The 25,507-nt window shown below is 43.4% G+C and overlaps 1 protein-coding gene across 1 annotated transcript in view; it reads left to right on the forward strand.

The window, feature by feature from the left end:
* LOC309527607 (ABC-type organic anion transporter ABCA8-like) overlaps positions 1-25,507 on the forward strand; it is a 58,203-nt gene that overhangs the window by 6,749 nt on the left and 25,947 nt on the right. The window contains exons 4-19 of the mRNA XM_082214425.1: positions 540-766; positions 1,963-2,098; positions 4,143-4,328; positions 5,943-6,075; positions 9,109-9,280; positions 9,904-9,962; positions 12,166-12,276; positions 12,767-12,942; positions 15,400-15,519; positions 17,171-17,309; positions 18,686-18,776; positions 19,127-19,266; positions 19,463-19,582; positions 20,348-20,510; positions 21,252-21,415; positions 23,769-23,896. Of these exons, the coding sequence (XP_082070551.1) occupies positions 540-766; positions 1,963-2,098; positions 4,143-4,328; positions 5,943-6,075; positions 9,109-9,280; positions 9,904-9,962; positions 12,166-12,276; positions 12,767-12,942; positions 15,400-15,519; positions 17,171-17,309; positions 18,686-18,776; positions 19,127-19,266; positions 19,463-19,582; positions 20,348-20,510; positions 21,252-21,415; positions 23,769-23,896 (2,265 nt within the window). The remainder of the gene's footprint in view (positions 1-539; positions 767-1,962; positions 2,099-4,142; positions 4,329-5,942; positions 6,076-9,108; positions 9,281-9,903; positions 9,963-12,165; positions 12,277-12,766; positions 12,943-15,399; positions 15,520-17,170; positions 17,310-18,685; positions 18,777-19,126; positions 19,267-19,462; positions 19,583-20,347; positions 20,511-21,251; positions 21,416-23,768; positions 23,897-25,507) is intronic.

Consider the following 25,507-nt stretch of genomic DNA (forward strand, 5'->3'; position numbering starts at 1 on the left):
TCTGCTTCTAAACAAAGTCCTAAATGTATACCTTCTGTATACCTGAAGGAGCACCTCCACCTCCATCATTTAACCCGGACACTTAGATCCAGCTCCGAGGGACTTCTGGAAGTTCCCTCATTACAAGAAGCAGTGCTTTTTTCTGGGGGGGGGTGCAAGGCCATGCATACCCCTGAACATTTTGTGAATCTTTGTACTTTTGTCCATTTACTGCATTTATTTCCCCCATTTGAAATATAAAATGGTAATTTTCTTGAGTCAAAATGAGAGTGCCCCTAAACATTTTTTAAGGAAAAAAATCACTGGCGAGAAGTGAGATTACAGAGGGCCTTCTTGGTAATACTGTGGTTTAATAATTTGTTGGAAGCCGCCCAGAGTGGCGACATGTGAAGACCTTTTTGCCATTGAGCTATGTCTGCAAAACGGGGATAAGCAACAGGTTCATGTGGCAATGAGAATTGTGAAATACTCCAGAACTGTTATGGAATTGTTCAATGACTTTTTCCTAACACTGTTGCCTTCTTAATTTTAATTTTTAGCTGATCACCAATCATTCTGTTTGGGACGAAATGAAATCTATTGGTGGCATCCGTATGAGATCGTCTTCTCTTACTCCTTCAGATAGCTTAGCAAACAACCTGACCTTTCTGGCTACAGTCTTGTGCTTCTCTCCATTTTTATACTTCTTGTCACAAAATGTTTCAGGAGAAAAACGGAAATTGAAGGAGATGATGAAGACAATGGGGCTACGAGACACAGCATTCTGGTGAGCTATGGGATTGGCTTCCTATGAGAAAAAGGATAAAAGAATGATACGAGGCCCCTAGATCTGAGTATTTGTATTTTAGACTATAGTTCCTTAATCATAATAGAGATTGGACTGGAAATGTTACCACCTCGAGCACTCTTAGGTCATTAGACAACACTGAACATGGAGGTGCTGCTTCAAATGGGAATCTGAGTTATTTTCCCTCAGCATAATCTTCTGGTACTCCTACCTTGGCTGTGTTGCCATTGGGTTGTTTATTTCCCCTTTCTTACTCTACATCATCAGCTGCCATTAGCAAGGGTGAAGAGCATGGTTCCATCTGCCTAAACATTTGATCCCTTCCAGGAGAAAAAAACCTCCCTCAGTAAGAGAATGGCAAATAAGATTTTGTGAATACAGTGGTACCTCAGGTTGCATACGCTTCAAGTTACATACGCTTCAGGTTACAGACTCTGCTAACCCAGAAATAGTGTTTCAGGTTAAGAACTTTGCTTCAGGGTGAGAACAGAAATTGTGCTCCGGCGGCGCAGCGGCAGCAGGAGGCCCCATTAGCTAAAGTGGTGCTTCAGGTTAAGAACAGTTTCAGGTTAAGAACGGACCTCCGGAACGAATTAAGTACGTAATCAGAGGTACCACTGTATATAGAATCAGCAAGACTTAAAGCAGTGGTAAGAGGTCAATCAGACCAAAAACTGAGGAGTGCACTTGCGTGAAGGAATACATCAAAAAACATTGTTCTGGTATTAATATATCAATATGCAATGAATGAAACTTATAGAGTAAAAAATTAAGAAGAAATGGGTATAAGATGAGATAGTCAAAAATAATATTGATAACACAGCGAAAAGAAGAAAAGAAATAAAGGAAGCCACACAGAGGTGGAGGGAAGTCAAGATTTATGTTTGGATGTTTAGTTTGTTTGTTTTCTTTTTTGTAATCTAAGTTGAGAGGTGTATGTATGTGTGTATAATAAGTTTGTTTTGTGTTTGTAAGTATTGTATTTATCAATAAAAGTTTTAAAAAACACCCTTCCAGTCATAAAACAAAACTTCCATGGATGCTTCTATGTCAAATTTCTCACTTACGCAACTTTGAGTGTCGTCTTTGTCCTCTTTCATTCTGCATAGCCTTTATCCCAATCACGTGCCGGAGTTCAAATTGTCAAGAAGACTAACAGGATTTTTCCATCATAGGCTATCCTGGGGTCTGCTGTATGCTGTGTACGTTGCGATTTTGTCCTGTCTGTCGGCATTTCCCTTGATGTCCTATTTGACTGCAAGCACCTTTCCTGCAGTATTCCTTCTGCTCTTCCTTTATGGCATATCATGTGTGAGTATGTGAATTTTATTCTATAAAGTACTTAATTCGGGGGGGGGGTGGCAGCAGTCAGGCCCGTGCAGGTGGTGGGCAGCTGAGTACTTTGCCCAAGCCTTGGGGGGCTAAGCTGGCCAGGGGCTCTCTGCCAGGACCCTACCAGACTCACGTTGCCATGCCAAGAACATCTCATGCTTCCCAGCCAACCAGGAACTTTATGGGGGAAACAAGACTCTGGCCCCATGCTTCAGACACAGGCCTGGCTGCAGTTAAGCCAGAAGAATGCTAGCTGTCACATTTCAAATACTGTGGTACCTCGGGTTACAAACACCTCGGGTTACAAACACTTCGGGTTACAGACTCCACTAACCCGGAAGTAGTACCTCGGGTTAAAAACTTTACCTCAGTATGAGAACAGAAATCGCATGCCGGTAGCGTATCCGCAGTGGGAGGCCCCATTAGCTAAAGTGGTACCTCAGGTTAAGAATGGTTTCAGGTTAAAAACGGACCTGCGGAACGAATCAAGTTCATAACCAGAGATACCACTGTAACATTTTCTCCTACATTTTGATTGTGGTTTGTCCTCTGAGTAAGGATGCCCTCTGTACACAGCTGGAAAGAAACTTAGGGTAAGCCAACTGTGCCTTTTTCCAGATTTTATCTTTTTTAAACAATACCACCACCACCACCAAACATCCTTCTGAGGATTGTTGGAAGGAATTCGGAGATGCTATGGGGCAAAGAAATCATTTAGTCCTCTTCTTGAGACACTATGCCAACAATGGCTCAGGATAAAAAAAGGTTTAAATATTCCCATTTGGGGAAATGGTCCTGTGTTTGAAGAAGGCAGTCGGTGAAGAACTTGCCCTGCTTGCTCTCTGTTTGTATCTCTTAACATTAATTTAAAATAAAAAAAAAATATGGACAGGTTTCAAGTGACATCCAACATTGCATGAGTAGATATCTGCCTGTGTAATGGGACTTCCTCTCTTCCACCTGTAGCCCTTTGTGCACAACCTCCCCATGTAACAGATTGTGGAGGTTACTGGCAAATGGGATTAGTCATGATTAACCTAATGAGCATATCTGTAAAATTAATATGCCACCACCAGACACGTATCAGTTTCACTTGTTTACATTGAATTGCATTTGCCATTTGACCACCAATTTACCGTACTTTTCGCTCCATAAGACACACTTTCCCCCTCCTAAAAAGTAAGGGGAAATGTGTGTGCGTCTTACGGAGCGAATGCAGGCTGCGCAGCTATCCCAGAAGCCAGAACAGCAAGAGGGAGAGCTGCGCAAAGCCTCTTGTTGTGCTGCCTTCCCAGCGAAGCAGGATGAGGGACGGAAGGGAGCCTTACGGGCGGGCGGACCAGCGGCTCTTTAGCCTGATCCTCCCTCCTCCTTCCTCTTCCTCTTCCTCTTGTTTTCCCCAGCTGCCTTGGGCTTCTCTTGAGCCTTCCTGAGAGCCCGGCTGCCCCCTAAGCCGGCTGCCTGGCTCTATTCCTCGCAAGCCCCTTGATGTGCTGGAAGCAGCAGCAGCAGCTGCGGCATCGGCAGCCCCTGGCAAGGCTCAGGAGCGCTCAAATGCATAGCACAAGGAGGGGAGAGGCCTCAGATGCAGAATATTTTTTTTTCTTGTTTTCCTCCTCTAAAAACTAGGTGTGTCTTATGGTTGGGTGCATCTTATGGAGCGAAAAATACTGGTACTTAAGTCTGTTGATTTTAGTGGGTCTGCTCAAAGCACGACTTACTTCGATAGCAATCCAATCTCTTTAAATTACAGTGGTAACTTGGGTTACATACGCTTCAGGTTACAGACTCCGCTAACCCAGAAATAGTGCTTCAGGTTAAGAACTTTGCTTCAGGATGAGAACAGAAATTGTGCTCCGGCAGCAAGGCAGCAGCAGGAGGCCCCATTAGCTAAAGTGGTGCTTCAGGTTAAGAACGGTTTCAGGTTAAGAATGGACCTCCGGAACGAATTAAGTACTTAACCCGAGGTACCACTATAGTATCGAACTCAATTCCTGCTAACTGGTTGTTTCCTGTTTTTCAGATATGCTTCTGCTTCATGGTCAGTTCTCTCCTAAAGAAGCCTAAGACCACTTCATTCGTTGTCTTCCTCGTCATGTTTACTCTTGGAGCCATCAGCATTGTTCTGTTGATCAATTTAGTTCCTGCAGCTTTGAAATGGGCTTTGAGTGCCTTCTGCCCCTTCGCCTTTGGTGTTGAACTGTCAAAGGTAGGGTGCTGTGCTTTATTTGGGGTGGAAACAACATTCTACGCCCCCAACCTTGGTGAAGCTGACTTTCAGGCATGTTTTCAGTGGAGAGCAGAGGTGCCGAGTTGTGCTCAACATTGTGGGGCCTGTTGCGCGTGTGACGAACGCTGGGCTGGGAGGAGGCTGACCATGGAGGCAGGGGGCCAGCTCTGTCCTTTAAAAAACAGGAAAGTGAAACCCTGTCAGTTCTCCCCACCCTGCCCTACCATGCTGGCCTGCAGCCCCCCCCACTTCTTTTCCTGCTCTCTGTGCGTCACATTCACAGCAGAGCACCTGTTTCTTTGCCCCTGTACCTGATGCAACAAATGCCACAGCACAGCCTAACCCTTCCTGACGACTCTCTTCAGCAGGGTAATGGTAGAAACCATGCCCCCCCCCTTTCCCAGCAAAGGCGTAGCCGTCGGCTGCCCCTTGCCTCAGCCCCGGGGCTTGCAGCTTCCTCTCCCTCAGCCTGGGGCTGAGGCGGAGGGTGGAACAGGGGGCAAAACGGGGTGGCTCAGCCTGCCTAGTGACACCTCCCGGAGGAGGCCAATAGTGGGAGGAGGCCTAGCACGGGGGGGGGGGGGCGGCTCAGCCCCATCCCAACAGACTTGGGAAGGGGACTGAAGGAACCTCAGCCCTATAGAGTTGGCGCCTGTGGTGGAGAAAGATCCCAACCATCATGGTAGCACGGGCATTTTCCAGGGCTGGCCCTGCCATTCAGTGGCAGAGCTTCATGCTCCAGCACCAGGGGTGTGTGTGGAGAGCTGGTGGGGGCAGGGCTGGCATGCATCCCAGGGGGCGCGGCATGCCACCTGCAGGGGGGCAGCAGCCTACCAGGATTGCGCTGCCAGGAGCGGTGCGCTCCCCAAGCACTCCTCTTCCTCCACCAGTGCTGCCATGCACAGTGTAAAGCAGGGGAGGACATTGCTGTGTATGCCACATGACATGCCCTGTGCCTCCGAAACTAACCTGCTGCCCACAGGTGCAGTGGTGTTGTCCCGTCACCAGTACTGAAGTAAGGTCCAGCTGCTGGTCCAGATGGCTTCTGCACATGGAGAGCTGAGGGGAGAGCACCCATTTACCTTTTCCTTTATGCAGGAAAGTGTGTTGGGCAATCCCGGCCCTTTCCATTCACCTCTCTTAAGGTATTCTGAGAGTGAATGTACAGAAATCTGTATACAGTGAACGCTCAGGTTGCGAACGTGATCCATGCAGGATTCATGTTCGCAATCCGCAGCGTTCACAACCCACGCGGGTTGCGATTCAGTGCTTCTGCGCATGTGCAAAGTGTGATTTAGCGCTTCGGCGCATGCACGACCGCCGAAACCCGGAAGTAACCTGTTCCAGTACTTCTGGGTTTCGCAACCTGAAAAAACAAAACCTGAGGCATCTGTAACCCGAGGTATGACTGTACTGATACAACAGGTGCTCCTCTGTATTCTATTCTATTTTACTTAACTGTGATCCATGCTTCGCTTACGTGGGGCTAGCTTTTAAACAACAGGCAGGCAGCGAGGGGCTAATTCCGTTTCAAACTTTTCTTCCTCCAGTTTTGACCCACGGGGACTTAGACGTTGTTCTTTTCCCCCACAGATTATCCATGTTCAAAAATATGGAGGAAACTTCACCTTGTCTAGCCTAATGCATGAACCATGCACATATATCCTGGTTTTTGACGGTACTTTATATATGTTGCTGGCCCTCTATTTTGACAAGGTCATACCCGGTAAGCATACGACAAGCATGCTAGCTGCATAATTGCTCCTTTAAAACAGCTGCATCAGTTGCATTTGTTTCTGGGCCTAGTTGAAGATGTTTCACACCACTAGTGTTTAAAACGCTAAGCAAATATTTGAAAGGCTTGCCTCCTTCCCCACAGACCCTCTCATCCGTTGACTTTAGTAGTGGTTTATGTTCTTGGTAGGGACGCGGGTGGCGCTGTGGGTTAAACCACAGAGCCTAGGACTTGCTGATCAGAAGGTCAGCAGTTCGAATCCCCGTGACGGGGTGAGCTCCCGTTGCTCGGTCCCAGCTCCTGCCAACCTAGCAGTTCGAAAGCACATCAAAGTGCAAGTAGATAAATAGGTACCACCCCGGCGGGAAGGTAAACGGCGTTTCCGTGCGCTGCTCTGGTTCGCCAGAGTCATGCTGGCCACATGACGTGGAAGCTGTCTGCAGACAAACACCAGCTCCCTCGGTTTGTAAAGCGAGAAGAGCGCCGCAACCCCAGAGTCTGTCACGACTGGACTTAATGGTCAGGGGTCCCTTTACCCTTTACCTTTATGTTCTTGGTAAGAACATAAAAGAGCCAAAGAGCCAACAAGCCCAGGATCCTGTTCTCACAGTAACCAACAAGATACCTGTGGGAAGTCCGCAGAAAACTTGCAAGCATTCAGTGGAGAAAATGGAAAAACATGCAGTGGAAGCTGTTTGACTTCTGAGGCGCGTTTGAAAATGGAAGCATTTACTTCTGGGTTTTTGGCGTTCGGGTCCCAAAATGTTCGGCTTCCAAGACGCTCGAAAACCAAGGTACAACTGTACTTCCATTGCTCTCATAAGTTTTTTTGGGGAGCGGGGCATTCCCTGTGGCAGCCCCCAAGCTGTGGACTTCTCACTCCCAGATGGCACTTTCATTGTATGGTTTCTTTATTAAATAAATGTTATTAAGTTCCATAGAGAAAAATACGAAAGTTAATATCTTTTTCCTTTTAAAAAAACAACAACCACCAACTCAAACCGAGGCTTTTATCTAAATACAATAAAAACACAAAAATGGGAGGGGCAAGGGAGAGAGCTAGAGAAAGAAAAGGAAAGAAATAAAAAGAGAAGGAAATAGATTAAAAGAGAAAGAGAGAAAAATAAGGTTCAGAAAATAAAGGACTTCCAATTGTTCATCTGTCCACTATATATAAAAACAATAGTCACTTCATCCAATCCAATATAACACCAAACAAAACCATTTTTTTATAAACAAACATTATCTTCAATCCTCAAATTCAGATATCAGTATTTTATTTTATTTTTCATGCAAAAAGTCCATGAGGGAGTTCCAGTCTTTAACAAATGTTCACAATGCATTAAACAAGGCCAATTTCTCCATCTCTGCTAAGTCTGTTAGTTTTAACAGCTTTTCTTCTGTTGTTGGTAATAGTGGGCCCTTCCATCTTTGTGCATATAAAAGACTTGCAGCCACAATCACAATATTGTAGCAAAGTTCCATAATCTTTTTCTAACTGTATATCCATAAGTCCCAGTAAGAAGAGTTTCTACATACTGCAGGTGTACCTCCTGGCCTTTGAGATTTGAGATGTACTCTGGTCTTTGACATAGGGATAGGATCCACCCTATTCTTGTGACAATAACCATACTTTTTTGTCTATAAGACGCCCCCATGGATAAGACACCCCTTAGTTTTTGGGACTCAATATTAAGAAAATGGGGAGATTGTCCAGAATGGGAGGAATGCCAAAAAAAGCTCACCCAAATTCCAAACATTTGCGATAGAACGCAATGCAGAAGCCTTCTATCGTATTTCCAATCGAGACCAGCAGCTGCCAATCACACGCCCAATTGCCGCAGCAGGGCCCAACCACCAGCAGCCATTGTCGCAGCAGCGACCAATCACCAGTGGACATTCTCGCAGCAACGACCAATTGCAAGCACACATTGCCGCAGCAATGCCCAACCACAAATGGACATTGTCGCAGCAGCACCCAATCACGAGCGTACATTGTCGCAGCAGCCTATCACCCGCAATAACACCAGTAACTATCTACTACTCAAGACAGAAATCATTTCCACAGTCCTCCCTCTGTACTATCCATGTATAAGACTACCCCAATTTTTAAGCGTTGTTTTAAGGGGGAAAAACATCGTCTTATAGACGGAAAAGTATGGTAATTTGTCTTTAACTGTTTTTAAATATCTTAAATTGTTGTGACTGCTGTGAGAAGGGCGGGCAAAACAAAAATTAGAAGAAATGGCTTTTGGCTGGAAGATTGCATCTCTGTAGATTGCATTTCCTAACTTCTGATTTATTTCTTTGGAATTGACTTCTGTAATTTAGGAAGCCTTGTGATTAATGCCTTTTCTAAGGGAAATAGCATGATTGGAGCAGCAGTACTAGACCTTGCTTGAGATGTAGTAGCTTATATATTCTGTTTAAGATTCTGAAAGCATAAGCATTATCCAAATATGGATTCTATGAAGGTATATTTAAAGAAACTTTGTTAGCTTTTAGGTCCTAGCCCTGTTTTTGCTTTTTAATGCAAGATATGAGCAATCAAACCAGGAAGTCTCTAATCAACCATAGTTTCTTGTTTTGCCTGAACCAGAAAATGACGTTTACTGGCTTTAGAGCAAGGCAAAATCCCGCTTTGTTCTGAAATTAGCAGCCATAGTTTCCTAGTTCAGATGAAACACAAAGCTATGGTCAATTAGAGACATTTTGAGTTTAATGTGACTCGTGTGAAGGGAACAGGAAAGAGGCCGAGGCTTAATAAGCCAAGATATGATTGCCTGAATGCAACCGATGTATCTATTCGGTTAAAGTTATGTGACTTGTTCCACAACCACTACATATTTGAATGAATGACTGTTTAAGTAAGCCGCAACATCCATTTCCACTAAATGTTGGTCACTGAAACTGTGCTATAGAGAAGTAGCAAGGGCTGATAAATTTGAAGTGTGTTACATGTTTAATACCAAGAATTAATAGAACCTTTTGATGCATAAAACCTTTTTTATATGTGTATCTTAGACAAATATGGCGTGCCCTATCCTCCCTTCTTTTTCCTGAAGAAGTCCTACTGGTTTAAATCAAGAGGAAGCTATGCCAGCACTGCTCTTACAAATGAACCAAGCCATGGTAATATCTTCAGTGACAATGCTGAGCTTGTCCCTCCTGAATTTGATGGAAAGGAAGCCATTAGGTAAAAGTTAAAGAGGCGTGGCCTTAAATAATTTTTTGAGCAAATTGACGCAGAAATCCTGGCCCTGCGCCAAGGATCTGTATGAAGTCAAGAATATTTGGTTTTTGTTTTCAGAGGGTATTGGGGAACATTGTTTTTATTCACAAGAGAGCGATGCAGACAGAAATATATACCGTATTTTTTGCACCATAACACTCACTTTTTTCCTCCTAGAAAGTAAGGGGAAATGTCTGTGCGTGTTATGGAGGGAATGCCTATGGGTGGCATGCCTACGGATTTTCCTCCTCTAAAAACTATGTACGTGTTATGGTTGGGTGTGTGTTATAGAGCGAAAAAGACGGTACTTCTGTTGCACAAAATGCCAAGGAGTCTCAAGTATGTGGATGAGGTTGTTTATTGGGAATGACAACTAACCGAGCATATGTCTAAGAATTCTTTCTACCCATGTGCAACATTGATAGGGAAGAAAGATAATATCTGGTCTGAATTTGAAATAGTAGTTTCAAAGTTGCACAGCTTGACCATTTCCATAGAGATGATACGCCGCCGGGGAGATAGTTGTGACTAAATTGTAACTAAAATCCAGTATTGTATTAACCATTCGTTGTTTCTGAATCCTTTAGACTAAATAACATTAAAAAAACTTACAAAGTGAAGAGCAAGGAAACAGAAGCTTTGAGAGGTAAGATGCTTTTCATGTTTTCTCGTCCGTTCCGTAGTGGGACTGGGCTGCATGCATGAAACTGTGTGTGCAGATTGAATGACTCCACCGCCTACTGAAGGAAAAGGAGAAACTAACAATGGGTTGTGGGCTTGGAAACAGAATAAGGAGCCTTGGCTATACGTTTGTGAAACATTGCTCTGGAGCACAGGGGTCAACCCTCCTAATTTGCACTGTTAAATGTGGACAAGTAGTCTGCTTTCTTTTTGTTTTCCATTGCCTTTTCAGCAGGCTTGCCCACTCTAAGCTTTGTGGCTAATATCTAACCTCCCCTCAATGCAGTTACATTTATTGAGCACTGACTATTATGGTGGGACGAGACGGTTTGTAGGAAATAATGGATTTCCCCTCTTCCTTTATTGATTCATGGGCTCACCACTGCCCCATGTTCAACTGCTTCTGCATTCATAAACAGCTAGGAGAATTGCTTCCACTGCACTCGCTATGAATATTGTACCACTTTTCTATATTACTATGTACAAGGCAGTTTACAACAACAAAATATACAACAAAGAACACATACCTTTTAATAATTTGATCCAATACCAAAAGTCACAATCAAACATAACTTTAAAATGGAACAACTTAGATTAATGTATATTACTTTATTTGGTATATTAGAATCTAATAGTACACCATAAAATTAACTCTCAGAACATCAGCTGATAATAATTAAGCAAAAATTCACTCTTAACAATTACAATAATTACTAAACTATGATCAATAAAAATAACTGCAAGTCATGATGCATAAAATACCACAATGCATGTAAAAGCGTGGAACTGAGAAACAAACACACACACGAAATTATTTTTTAAACATCCCTGAGCATTCTATCAACAGCTTGCGGCAGATACAATGTCCTTTGGTTCATTAATCTCTCCTCCACAATCCTGATACTGTATGTGCATCAGTAAGACTGCATACAAAAACCAAATTCCAAAACCTTTTATGCCTTTTTTTTTACTCATTTGCAAAATGCAAAAATAATCTTCATAAAGTTCATTTGTCACCCTTGAGAAGACATGACTCCTTGACACTGTCACTAACGTCCACAAATTAGAAGTGGATATCTTCAGGACAAAACCTACAGCTGGGGTGGACAGAAGGTAAATTGAATCCTAGGACTCAGCTATACTGTATAGCTGTAAGTAAGTAAGTAAGTAAGTAAGTAAGTAAGTAAGTAAATAAATAAATAAATAAATAAATAAAGTGTGCTGTAAAGTGCATTATACAATCTTACATTAGATGGTGATGGTGAGCTATGGCAAATTCAATACATTTTTCAAAACTTTTTTAAAAAAGCGTTTTCACAATGTTTTTTAATATGTGTCTCGTTTCCATCATAGAATCTTAAGAGTTGGCAGGGACCCAAGAGCCGTCTGCAATGCAGGAATTCATGATAATTGGAAAACAATTGGATCCGATCTTCTATGTAAACACATCAAGTGGCATTTTTGGACTATTTTATGAGCTCACAAAAGTACATGTATATATGGAACATAGGAAGCTGTATTATACCCAATCAGACCTCTAGCTCATCTGCACTGACTGTCCAGCAGCTCACAAGGGCTTGTTGCACTGACATTCCCAGCCCTGGAGATGCTAGGGATTAAACTAGGGACCAGTTTCATGTAAAACACATACTCTACTACTGTATTGTACTCCCCCCCCCCGTACTACATATCACTGCATGCACAGTGGTAAAAAACAAAAACACTTCTTGATGCGATCATGACTTTTTGCAGTGCTTTATCAGTGCATGCCAAAAATTCATACAGATACTGAAAAGTGGAGACAAACGAAATAAACTGACATCAGGACTATACATGCACAGCTCTCTGTACAAAATTTAGGATGGGGCGGGGAGGTGTAACAGTGGAAGATTTCTTCCTAATTCCCGATTGATTCCATGGAGAAGCAATATTCTGCAGTATGAAATTCCAAGAATCCATCCGAAAATTCAAACGAGAATTTTGGCAGCATCCCTAGTGCTTGATGTGATGTGATGTGATGTGAGGAAATTAAAAATGAGCCATGACGGGAAGTTTTGTAGGCTTACTCAGAAGTGAGATTTCAATGGAACTTATTAGTAAGAGGGTTTAGGAATGCAGCCTCTGTGTACCTTGGCCGTTTTAAGAGCTAACTTCTGTTCTTCTATTAGGCTTGTCCTTGGATATTTATGAAGGTCAAATCACTGCAGTTCTTGGTTGTAGTGGAGCTGGGAAAACAACACTGCTAAACATCCTTAGTGGACTTCTGAAGCCATCTGATGGTACGTATCAGAACTTTAAAATGAAGGAGGCTGCCACCCAAATCCATAAGAACAGGAGGAGGTTCCCCTTGATCAGACCAAAGCCTTATCAAGTCCATCATTTGATTCCCACAAAGGCCCACCACACGCCACTGGGAGGAGCACAAAGGGGGCAGTAGCAGTTCCACAGCAGTCAGTCTTCTGATTTAGCCATTGCGACTAGCAGCCACAAACATGTCCAAATCCCCTTTTAAGGCCATTTAGGTTGCTACACTGTATGGCGGCAACTTCCGTAGTTTAATTATGTGCTTTGTGGAGAACTGAGATTCGTTGTTGTCATTGAGGCTGCGAGGATTCCAAACAATTATACCTAGAATTGCAGTCTAGGTCTCATTTCCACTCTTAGCAGGACAGCAGTTAATAGGATATGTTGAATCTTTTATGAGAATTCAAGCAGCCTACTCTGTTTATTAAGCCAACCTATTTGCTTCCTAATTGCTTATGCGTACAGGCTCTGCGACCATCTTCAAGTACAATATATCAGCAAGGGAAGATATGGAACAAATTAGGGAGATAAGTGCTGTGTGCCCACAATTCAACGTGCAATTTGAATTCCTAACGCTGAAAGAAAATTTACGGACTTTTGCTAAAATAAAGGGGATTCCAAACAATGATATTGAGAATGAGGTAAGGATATATTCATATGGCAAGTATTTCTGTTCTGCCTCTTTATATTCTTCATCTATTTTCTTTGTAGAACAGGTTCATGGCAAGGGATTACTGCCTTATCATTTGTTCTGCTTTGTATTTGAGGTTTACTCAGCCTAATTCAGAGAAAACTCATTGTGCTTAAGTCCCGCTCAAGTCAATGGGACAAATTTGTTGAAACCAATTTAAATCCTGTTAATTGCAATGGGAGAGGTGCAATAAATTTGCAATAGGTAAAGGTAAAGGGACCCCTGACCATTAGGTCCAGTTGTGACCGACTCTGGGGTTGCGGCACTCATCTTGCTTTATTGGCCGAGGGAGCCGGCGTACAGCTTCCAGGTCATGTGGCCAGCATGACTAAGCTGCTTCTGGTGAACCAGAGCAGCACACGGAAACGCCGTTTACCTTCCCGCCGGAGCGGTACCTATTTATCTACTTGCACTTTGATGTGCTTTCGAACTGCTAGGTTGGCAGGAGCAGGGACCGAGCAATGGGAGCTCACCCCGTCGCGGGGATTCAAACCGCTGACCTTCTGATAGGCAAGTCCTAGGCTCTGTGGTTTAACCCACAGAGCCACCCGGGTCCCTTAGACTGGGACTAATTCAATAACTGAACAAAATATGTAAGCCTTGCGACCAGCACTGCCTTTGTTATCATACTATGGAGGAATTATTTGAAGATTCTCTTGAAATGAGTTGAGTTGAGGCATACCCCTCAACTGTCCTGATTTGACCAGGACATCCAGAATTACAGAAGCCATCTCAGCTCCTGATTGGATCCCGGGAGAGTGTGGCCTGATTGGATCCCACAAGAGTGTGGCCTCAAAAGATGCCCATTGGGGGGCTGTGCTCTTGTTTGAGTCATGTGACATGCATCCTGATTTTCCTCTGTGGCAGGTTGCAGGGTATGTTGAGATTCTTGATGAGTATATGTATAACTCAGAGCAGGGCCTTCATGTGGCTGCTGCCTTTCTTTGGAATAGTATTATTGTCAAGATACGACAGGCGCCCATTATCTGCTCTTTCCAGAAACAAATGAATTGAAACAAATAATTTTTTTGACAGACTTTCCCAGCTGAATAAATGGATATTTACCACAAGTATATACCTTGTATTGATTTAGTTTTGTTTGTTTAAGCATTGTATTTTTGACTTTTCAATTACACATACTAAACAAAGCAGAACAGTAATAAATTGATAAAAGAAAAAGCTATTTTTGGGTGTAATGCAAAGACAAGAGTGCATAGATTATAGGAAAACAAAGGGGTTCCTCTGGTTGAGTAGCAGAAACAAGGCTCAGGAATGATTAGCCACAAAATTCTATAGCTGATAAAAAGGCTTTTGTTGGGCTCATAACTTGAAACTTGGCATTTACAATCTAGCTGATGCCATCTACAAAACCGCCACATTTCAAACTGATCCAGTAAAAATGGCCACAATTACAGCAAGTTACAAAGTGCTGAAAAGTGACACTTTGACCTCTTTTTTCCAGTTGGCAACAAATCATTTCATATTATTTCTTTTAGACGTTGCAAACTACTGGTGTACTTTATCCATGCTTGTTGTGGACCAGACCTTTTCATTGTTTTGATGAAATCCTGATCAGCAGTTTGAAATTATTAAGGTTTTCCTGCCCAGCTGAAATCTATGGAAAACAAGGACTTGCAAAATAATGCTTGGTACTTGACCGAAGGCAAAAATGAAGGCAGAATGTTGCAGCAGGAGTCACCTAATGGATGCTATGTGCAATGCCTTTTCCTTAGTTATTAAATATCACAGCATGGGTGAAGAAAAAGGCATGATTGAAAAATAATGTAGGAATGGACCATGTTGTAGAACATTTAGCGGCAGATATTCAGGCAGCCGGTGCATATTAAAGTCCTAGTGTTGATGTGTTTGGGAGGGAACAAGGAGCAGGGTCTTAATGCAATCCCACTTTCTGCTTCTCAAGAGCTGATTTCAAACTCTAAACCTTCTTGAAGGGCTCCTTGAGTGACAGCTGTGCATCCAGAAAATGCAGTGTGAGCAATACCGAACTGCCTCATGGACCACTCTTCACTAGATGAACCAATAGCGTTTTCCAGTCCACACATGAAACTGTACTGTAATCCCATTGGCATTCATAAAAAATAATAATAATAGTACAGGCATCGTTGCATAACCAAGCAAACCCTGGAATACAACAGTCTGGAGCAATGCCATTTGGGTTCTTCCAAAAACTGCTTGAGCAAATGATCCTAATTCCAGGGACGACATCTCATCTGGAAATGCCTTATACTTCAAATATGAGAGGTTGCATAATATTCCATTAAGATTCGAACCTCTATAAAATAGCTTGTTGCTTTCAACCAACCAAGCGACTGAAAAGCAAGATAGGAAGAAATCCGAAAGAATCCAACATCTTGGTGCTTGAAACATGTGTTTATATGCTTTACAGGTGCAAAAGCTAGTGACCCTCTTGGATCTCGATGCCATTCAAGACACCCTAGCTAATCGTTTAAGTGGTGGGCAAAAGCGAAAATTATCTCTCGCGATTACTTTCTTGGGAGAGCCACAGGTAGGTGAAGCAAGGTCAGGACAAAAGGACCTGTTGAACATATTTCATAAGTACTCTCCATCTTGTAATGCGTCTACTGTTTCCTCTCAAAAGCAGTGGAGTGTGTAGATCTCTCACGGATGTGTGGTCAGTCATGAAACTCCCTAATTTCAGTCTTATCTTTACTTCCCTTCTAAATTCCCATTCCCCAAACACTGTATGTAAAGTGAAGCTTTCAAATTTAGTACAAGATTAGCTTCAATTTTTTTTAAAAAATATAATATAAAATTATTTTTCCCAAAACATTTTTTAAAGCCGCATAACTGTTTATATTGTTGTGAGTTAACCCTGCACCCAGCAAGGGGTTAAAATGTAATGGAGGATGCAACTGTTGGAATAGCCAGACCAGCTTCTTGGTGAGTTAATGGCCCTTAAGTATGGGTCCTTAGGGTAACAAAGGAAGTGGGCTTTGTGCCAGAGGCCAAATGAGTGGGCCCCTTCCCTCACCTGGCTGGTGGTGAGAAGGACAAGTGCCAGAGGTATGTGAGAGAGAGCTGGGCGGGAAGCAAACAGCAGGCAGAAGTCAGAGAGTGAGAGCCATGTTTGATTTCTGTTTGAATCCAAGGCTTTGACTACGGGAAAAGCAAGACCTTCTGGGGTGTTAATGCTGTGACCATATCCATCGTAGACTCAGGTTGTATATACAATGGTACCTCAGGTTAAGAACTTAATTTGTTCTGGAGGTCCGTTCTTAACCTGAAACTGTTCTTAACCTGAAGCACCACTTTAGCTAATGGGGCCTCCCACTGCCGCCGCGCTGCTGCTGCTCAATTTCTGTTCTCATCCTAAAGCAAAGTTCTTAACCCAAGGTACTATTTCTGGGTTAGCAAAGTCTGTAACCTGAAGCGTCTGTAACCCGAGGTACCACTTTATGTGTAAATAAACTGTTATGTATTGAAGTTCTCACCCTGGCCACCAGGGGTATTGTGTACAGTGGTACCTCGGGTTACAGACGCTTCAGGTTACAGACTCCGCTAACCCAGAAATAGTGCCTCGGGTTAAAAACTTTGCTTCAGGATGAGAACAGAAATCGTGCTCCGGTGGCGCGGCGGCAGCAGGAGGCCCCATTAGCTAACGTGGTGCTTCAGGTTAAGAACAGTTTCAGGTTAAGAACGGACCTTCGGAACGAATTAAGTACTTAACCCGAGGTACCACTGTATATAGTTTTCACTCAGGTCCACGTCAGTTAATTTAGGCGGGAAACCCTGGGGTGGTGTTGTTACAATGTTGACAGCCGGCTGCCTATAAAAGCAGGCCGGCTGAGCTGTTCAGTTCAGTTCAGTTCAGTTCAGTTCCAGCTTACTATAAAGAACCACTTGGAGAAATCTCTGTGTCGTCTGCTTTGTCAACCCTCTACTTAATATAAACCATATATTATAAAGGCACCACAGTCTTTGCTGTCCCTCATTCCAAGGAAAGTGAACTCTGGGTAAGATCCCGGAACTCCTGGGCTCTTGCACCACTCCACAGTTGGGGTGGCATTCAAAAATATCATTGACCCAATTGGGTTGCCATTAATTCTTTTTAAAGAATCCACTTCAACATGGAATGCTATGTGCTAATTTCTCAAGGTTTCCGAGTCTGAAAATGCAATCGCATGTTCTGCCTACAGGTCTTATTCTTAGATGAACCAACTGCAGGGCTGGATCCTTACTCTCGACACCAAGTGTGGGCCCTCCTGAATGAGCGCAAAGCAGGTCGAGTGATTCTGCTCACCACTCAGTTAATGGATGAAGCTGATATTCTTGCTGGTTAGTAGAATGTCTCATGGTAAAAACAGTTTGACAAGTATAGGTATGAAGCGAGAGAGAAATAACCAAGACCATGTGACTTGGGAACTTATCCCGCACTGATCTGCACTATCCTTATTTCTGTCTGTTGGAACAAAAAGCTCTTCCGTTGCACTGCGTAAAGGAGGTGATCCACATAGCACCCTAGGTGATTCCTTCACATCTTTCACTATGCTGTCATTCACCAGGTTCCTGTTATTCCAGGAGTAACAGGCGTGCTGAGGACTAGCCTTGGAAATTCCAATGCCTTTGTGAAATGTCAAATTACTGTTACCTCTTCTGCTTCACTGGCTAAGCCAGGCATCCCGTACCTGTGGCCCTCCAGATGTTTTGGCCTACAACTCCCACGATCCCTATCTAACAGGACCAGTGGTCAGGGATTATGGGAATTGTAGTCCAAAACATCTGGAGGGCTGGAGGTTGAGGATGCCTGGGCTAAGCGTTTAATGCAGTGTTTCCCAAACTTGGGTCTCCAGCTGTTTTTGGACCACAATTCCCATCATCCTTGACCACTGGTCCTGCTAGTTAGGGATGATGTGAGTTGTAGTCCAAAAAAACAGCTGGAGACCCAAGTTTGGGAAATGCTGGTTTAATGGGTTGCAGCTACAACTCTTCAATGCAGTCTTCACAGCTGTTTGGGGTGACCAATCTTTTCTCTCATTCCATCACCATTAGCTTTTGGATCCTTTCCCTGTTATCTGTTGCATCTCTTTTTGCATGACATCAACTGCCCTGCCCTAACAATTGACATGTGATTGTAAAATAATCTGTACTGTGAGGACAGGTGAAATAATCCCTCCCATCACTCTGGGGGACAAGTGTTTGCATTTTCCAAGCTTGGCTCCACCTGGGTTACAAGGAGTAAATAGATCTCTTCCAGCTGAGCCTTGATCAACAAGTTCTGCCTTAGCTGAAATGTGTTTTGCATTTCCTATCTTATTCCGGGTTCCTGATATGTAGCTTCCCTTAGATTGCACCTTGGTCTTCTGCTTCTGACTCGCTCCAGACTGCTTTTTGTGACCTGGACAATTATGCTGACTTAACCCTACCCCAATGAAATAGATTTGCTTGCAAGACCTGCTGTGACGATTGTACAGCTTGCCTGCTTGTGTGTGCAACATACTCCTCTGATTTGTGTGCATGTAAACAAACAGGATTGTTTGAAATGAAGGCAGCATTTCTGGAACTCGTTTTATTTTCTGCATCACCCTTCTGAATCTCAGCTCACTGCACATTCCCCTTCAGATATTTCCTGCTTCTGATTTGGATATGGGGAAGAATTTATTTCTGCAGAATGTGATAAGTAAAACCAGAACTTTATGTGTTTTTCCTTCCAGACCGGAAAGCATTTATCTCTCAGGGCAGGCTGTCTTGTGTTGGTTCATCTTTATTCTTGAAGAAAAAATGGGGTGTTGGCTACCATTTAAGGTACTTTTGAGTTTGGCAATCTTGTACTCTTACCTATTTTGCAATCTCTGGTGGGCAATCACAGATATTTATCTATTTTATTTATAAAATAGTGCAAACTCTTCTTTTTTAAAAAATCTAAGTATGTCAAGAAATTCCTCCTTTCTGGCTCAACATCTCTTGGTCCAAGCTCAGACCAAAAAGAGGAAAGGGAGAGATCAGGCTGCAAAGATGCTGTGCTGCTGTTTCTTTCAGCAGAACTCTTATGGTTTTAGTAATGTCATAAATACTTGATTCAGATAACAGTTTTATTAAAGGAATGCAATACTTGGTAATTGGTGTCCATCTAAATCCATTCTGAATACAAACAGGATGCATGTAAATGAATTGTATGACCCCGAGAGAACAACATCCCTGGTCAAGCAATACATCCCTGCTGCCAAATTATCAGCACAACATGAAAATGAGCTGAGTTATATACTGCCCTTGGAAAATGTGGATAAATTTCCAGGTAATTATTATCTTGAATATGTAAATGATATCATAGCTATCATCTTTGAGTGTGCTATTAATGGAGATGTTCCTCAAAATGTTACTTTGGGCTGTAAGTACAATAAAAAGGATTTGCACAAGGCCGTAATGGAGATTGGAAATGCTAATCTTGAACTAGAAGTAAGCACTTGAGTTTCTTTCTCCCTGTCATGTAGATCTGTTCTCTGACATGGACCGCCAGAAAGAACTAGGAATTGTTAATTATGGGGTTACCATGACAACTCTGGAAGATGTCTTCTTGAAGCTGGAGGGAAATGAAATGATTGATGAGAAAGGTAACATACTGTTCCAAATAACATACTTTCTAGTAGTGATTCCCTGCTACAGCAGGGAAAATATGAGTTTGGGACCATATCTGCTGTTGGCATCCAACTGTCGTGGGAGCATACCCTCCAACATTTCTCCTATTTTATAATAATAATATCTATATGCCACCCATTTGACTGGGTTGCCCAAGCCACTCTGGGTGGCTTCCAATAAATATATATAAAACATAAAAAAACATATATTCTTGCATTTCAGGGTGTTAGACTAGATGATGCTTGGGTCCCTTCCAACTCGTAAGATTCTATGATTCTATAAAACGTTTAAAAACTTCCCTATACAGGGTTGCCTTCAGATGTCTTCTGAAGGTTGTATAGTTACTTATCTCCTTGGCTTGGGGGTTGCATAACTCCATACCCTCCAACATTTCTCTGATGAAAATAGGGACGTCCTAAGGAAAAGCAGGACATTCTGGGATCGAATCAGAAACCTGGACAGCTTCTGTGAATCCAGGATTGTCCCTGGAAAAGTGTTGCATTACAGCTGCCTTTCCCTGGTTGTTTTTTTTTAATCTGGGAGTGAGAGCTGGGATGGTTTATCAATGACAGGGGGAAAACATCTGCAGTAGTGGTGGCAGCAAGGAGAGCTGGGGGGAAGTAGGGGATTGACTGACCCAGCATCAGAAGAAGTCAGAACTGAGTTTGTATAAGCAAGTAGTCTCTCCTTTGGCCAATACCAAAGTTCTGATTTTGTGCTTTTGAAATTTGATTACAAAGAGGGGCCAAAGGGTGCTGACGAAATGGAACAACATCTGCTATTGCTCTCCGACACGGGAAAGGCAACCATGAGCGGATCAGAACTCTGGAGGCAACAAGTTTGCGCCGTGGCAAGAATGCATTTTTTAAATCTCAAGCGCGAGAGCAAACTCTGGGGAACGCTGTAAGTGCCAAGATAATTGCTTAAAAGCCGTCGCAATCTGGGTTACTGTATATGTAGCATCGCCCCCTAGCCTCCTCCACCACACTGTAACTACTAACACACACACACCACAATTGTGAATCAACTACCCTTCCAATTTTGCAGCCACAATCATACACTATTTTCACCTTCATCCCTGTTCCCATCAAGGGGAGGGGGCAGAAAATGAGGGGGAGGAAGAGGCATGGAAATGGGGGTGAAAGGGGAATGTGGGGGTGCAAGGGGACTGCAGTGTAGAAGAGAGAAGCAGCTTCAGAAATGGGGTTGGGAAGGTGGAAATGGGGATTAGTAGTTGCATGCGGTTGGAGGGGGCCGGTCTACAGGAGTACAGGAGTACCTCAGGTTACATACGCTTCAGGTTACAGACTCGGCTAACCCAGAAATAGTACCTCAGGTTAAGAACTTTGCTTCAGGATGAGAACAGAAATCATGCTCTGGTGGCGCAGAGGCAGTGGGAGGCCCCATTAGCTAAAGTGGTGCTTCAGGTTAAGAACAGTTTCAGGTCAAGAACAGACCTCCAGAACGAATTAAGTACTTAACCCGAGGTACCACTGTACTGAGGTGGGGGGCAGAATTGAGAGGTTAGCAATGGGGGATAGGCTGGTTTGGCCAGTGACAGAAATGGGGTTGCTGCCACTAATAGATTCAATACCAGTTGCAATCATTCTCATTTGCTTAATTACTATCCTTTCTTTATTACAGACTGGTCCTTTTTGGAATTTTGCTGGCACCTTTAGTCATCCAGGTGCTGTTATATACTATTTGGGGGAACCTACATTGTGCAGAGCTACATCCTGGGCTTTATTTTGAGCCAGGAAAGGAGTCTTTCAGAGGGTCTGCTGGACTTCTGATCCTTAATAATACAGGTAAGAGTGAGGAACAGAATATTGAGATTTCCCCCCCGCCCCAATCAGGTTTCGACCAAGAGCCAACATGCCAATACACCATGGCCAGACTGGGAAAACCTGGGTACAAATCTCTCCTCAGCATAAAGCACAGTGATTGAACAATAATCATCTCTCATTTTTTAAAAAATAATTTTTATTAACCGACCAATCAAATCACATCACATAAATTCCGAATTAGAAAGCCGAATTTTAAATTTTTTGTTGGGGGTACCCATATTTCAAGTTCCGAAGGAGATTCCAATCATCTTCTTGTTGCTGCGTTAATATCCACAAATCTGTCCAAATAATGTTCATATTTCTATCCAGTCCTATCTTGCTGTTCCCACGTCTCATCTTACTCATATATTTTTCTTTTTTCTTTGTGATCTCTTCTGATAATCTCCTTAAGCAGGTAAACACCAGTTATAATCCTGTGTGAATTTTTCCGTTAATCACCATATCAAGATGGTTTCCATATACCATCACTTCCATAAATAAAAGCACTCTTTCCATCATTCATCTTCGCAAATCTGTCGCCTTCTTTAGTCCTCTGAGGAGGCCGCCCACAGTATGAAAACAGATCCATTCGTCCTCCCAGACATAAGTCTTTTGACAGAACTCGCCGAAATGGCGACGCTGTTTTTTTACTGTGTCATCCCAAAGCTCTTAAACTTCCCACGATCTCCTTAAAACATGCTTTTGGTTAGAGATTATCTCCACACAGTCTTAAATCATCAGCTTAGGTCATTTAAGCGGCATTTCTGACTTGTGGGGGGGGGATTCTTGGTTAATCACATAAAGAAAAGAAAGGAAAGTCCCCCCCCCAATCCAGTCCCGTTGCCGACATACCGAGCCTTGGTGTGTCTTCTCATGATATATTCCTGTTTATCCAACCTGTCTTCTTTCTCAGAGATCTCTTCAATTAGCAGTCTTTACTCCCCCTTCTTCCTTGAAATATGTGCATTTGCTTCCACCTAATTATTTCTTTTGAAGTTGCTGCAGCTAGAGGTGCGAATCAGAGACAGCGTCCAGGAGAGCCGAAGTCCGCACAAGGGCTTTCTGCCTAGTGCCCCCACCCCCTCGAGTTCGGGGGTGGTATAGGGCACAGCAGGCAAGGGCAGTCCCCCCACTCACTGGGGGGGGGCAGGGAGGCTGCTTACTCCCATCACAGCCTCTTAATTACCTCGTGTGGGTCGGAGAGATGTTATTGTCGGCCATCTTCCAATGCGCCCCTAGTGGCACCCCCCTGAACAATAATAATCTCTTAATCCAATATTGTCTCAGTGTTGTGAGCAAAAAGTGAGGGGAGGGGGAACCATGTCTAACAGCCCTTTGGAAGGAAGGATAGAATATGAATGTAATAAAATGAAGTTTTCATACAGTTTTAATGGACCAGTAGAAAGCGAGTGAAAAATGTTTTTCCAGCTCTCTATCAGGAACTGAAGGCTTTTTAACTAAGAGCACCCCGAGCCCCAACTATAGCATAGCTCTATGGATTGCCTGAGGAGTTTGGTCTACTCATAAGGAGTAGGTTCCTTACAAATAACCCTTTGTTCCGTACGAGACCATGTTCTTTTGGAGAAAACTTCAGCATCAGGCAGCTGACTGAGCCTGCAACTTTAGGAATCAGTACTCCCTTGGACTCAGTAGTGGTTTAGCCTCTACCATTGATTTTGAGCAAAGGTCTGGTGGAGAAAGATCTTGTGCCATGATCCCTGAAAGCCCCAAATCCCCCTGCTGTGTCTCACTGCCCCATTATACATCGTGCTCCTCTATAATGTTAGCTTTGGGGAGTGCCAAGTCCTCCTCTGAAGAAGATTCCTCCAGGGCTGTCTGAGATGCCAGATTGTGTAAGGTATCAGATATTTGCTTACAAAAATTTTGATTACAGCCAAACAGGATATGGCTCTTCAAAGCTTCCTTCACTGACGGGGTCATATCATGGAGCCTGGCACTATTGGCAGTCCTAAAAGAATAAGATAATTCCAATATTACCTCAATAGTAAAAATAAAAAATTAAGAATTTTGGGTGGAATTCAAGATGGCACTAAGGCGATTGTTCCGTCAGTGCTCATCTCCTCCTTCATGCTGTTTTAGGGGTTTTCCCCAAACTTCCCTCCCCTCAAGTCAGTTTGGGGAGGAGAGGGTGAGGGAAGCCCATTTGTGCTAGTGGGATAACACAATCCATTTTAGCAAATAAATAGGCATTAAATGTTACACAAAGATAATTCAAATTCTGTATTACACTTCATTTTGGTTTTCTCCTGTTTGAGAAATTAAGATTCTACCACAGTCCTCCGGTCATTCTGTGAATCCTTGTTTTCTTTTTCAGGAGCAAGCATTGACAATTTCATCCAAGCAGTGAAGAATCAGAATGTCCTGGTAGACGTTGTCTCTGGCAAAAATGTCAGTGACCAACTAGTGCACAATGGGGCTATAATGGTAGCCCTTGAAGACAAGGTAACTTCAGTTATTTTTTGTTGCAATCAGTACCATTTTTCTAGAAAAGGAGGTGCCAGAACTCACCACGAACGCCTCCCTTGTTTTCTTAAAATGGCAATGGTGCTCACCTGAGAGGTGCCAGAAGTGAGTTCTGACTGGGGGGGGGGACCCCCCTGGGTGTAATCCTAAGTGGGATAAAACTGGGGAGCAAAGCCCCATATCAACTGTTACCAGCTTGTGCCAGCTTGTGCAGGGGCAGGAAATGTCAGGGCAGACTTACTCTTTGCATTTCCATGTGGTTTCCTTTTTTAATCTTTAGCCCCATATCGCTGGCTGGAGGGGGTTAGGATCGTGTGAAACTGGCTCCCTGACAACGAAGGAGAGCTTTGACTGTCCTTGTTTCTTCATAAAAGCAATACTAAAAAATCCTGGTAACCAAATATGGTTGTACATGTTTTGAATTTGAAAGCAAGCAGCATCTTGTGGTGTTGAGTGTCGCTGTTTTGCAAGCCTGTTTTTAAATGCCTTTCCCAGTTAAAGAGAAATGCTCTTTAAGCAGAGTATAATACTGGTACAGCATTAGGTAACAGGTAACAGCTAGCTCCATCCCAGCCAAATTAGAAGCAAGGCCACGATTCCAAAATATGGGGGCACAAAGTTCACAACTGTATGAGAGCAATGAAGCTGAAATATACTCGGAGTCCTGTAGTGATTTCATGCTCTTTATTGCAGCTTGTAAAACAGTGATTGAATTGCCCCCCAAACCCCAGGCTTTTATATACATTAATTACACAATGAGTCCCATCTGATTGGCTGATTCTGTTTCCCTCCTGGAGCCCGATTGGTCTTTTCCTGCAGACCAATCAGTTGTTGCATTTTAGGATCCTACCAGCCTAATAGGCTGATTAACTTCCTCCTGGAGCTTGATTGGTCTTTTCCTGCAAGCCAATCGGTTGTTGCATTCTAGGATCCTACTTGCCTATTGTTCTAGGATCCAAGCTTAGTACATAACAGAAGCTGTCCCAACAAGTTTGCATACCTATCCAGCAAGCTCTTTTCCAGAAGAAGAGGTGCTGGAACTCACCATGAACGCCTTGCTCGTTATCTTATAATGGTAATGGATCCCACCTGAGAGGTGCTGGAGCTCAGTTCCTGTGAGTTCTGGCTGAAAACAACAACCCCGTTTATAGCTAAGGCACGGCACATACCTTCCATGAAAGAATCAGCCTTGTAAGAATGTCTAGCCTGCAGGTGCAGACTCCATCAAGGTGGGTGCATCTGTTCCCACTGGTGAATGAGCCTGGGAGACAATGGCAGACCTGCCTCCTCTTGTGAATCCTCTTCAGCCTCACCCCAGGCTGTGGCTCTGAGCTCTCCACAGCCTCTGGCAACATTCTCTCCTCGACAGGAAGGGAAACAGCAACAGAGACTCCAGTACCAGCCTTACCATCTTTCTTCAGACAAGACTTTGCTCTGCTGTCTCAGGCTCCTGTCCCCATTCTTCCCCATCTGCTGCCCAAGGTCCACACTTGAAGGCACTTAGTGATGTAGGACACCTTCATTACAAATAACACATAAAGCAGGCTTATGAATTTCTGTTTTCATTACAGGCTGTTATTTTCTCAGCAT

Source organism: Podarcis vaucheri (genome assembly GCF_965113315.1).
Source record: "Podarcis vaucheri genome assembly, chromosome: 2".
NCBI lineage: Eukaryota > Metazoa > Chordata > Lepidosauria > Squamata > Lacertidae > Podarcis > Podarcis vaucheri.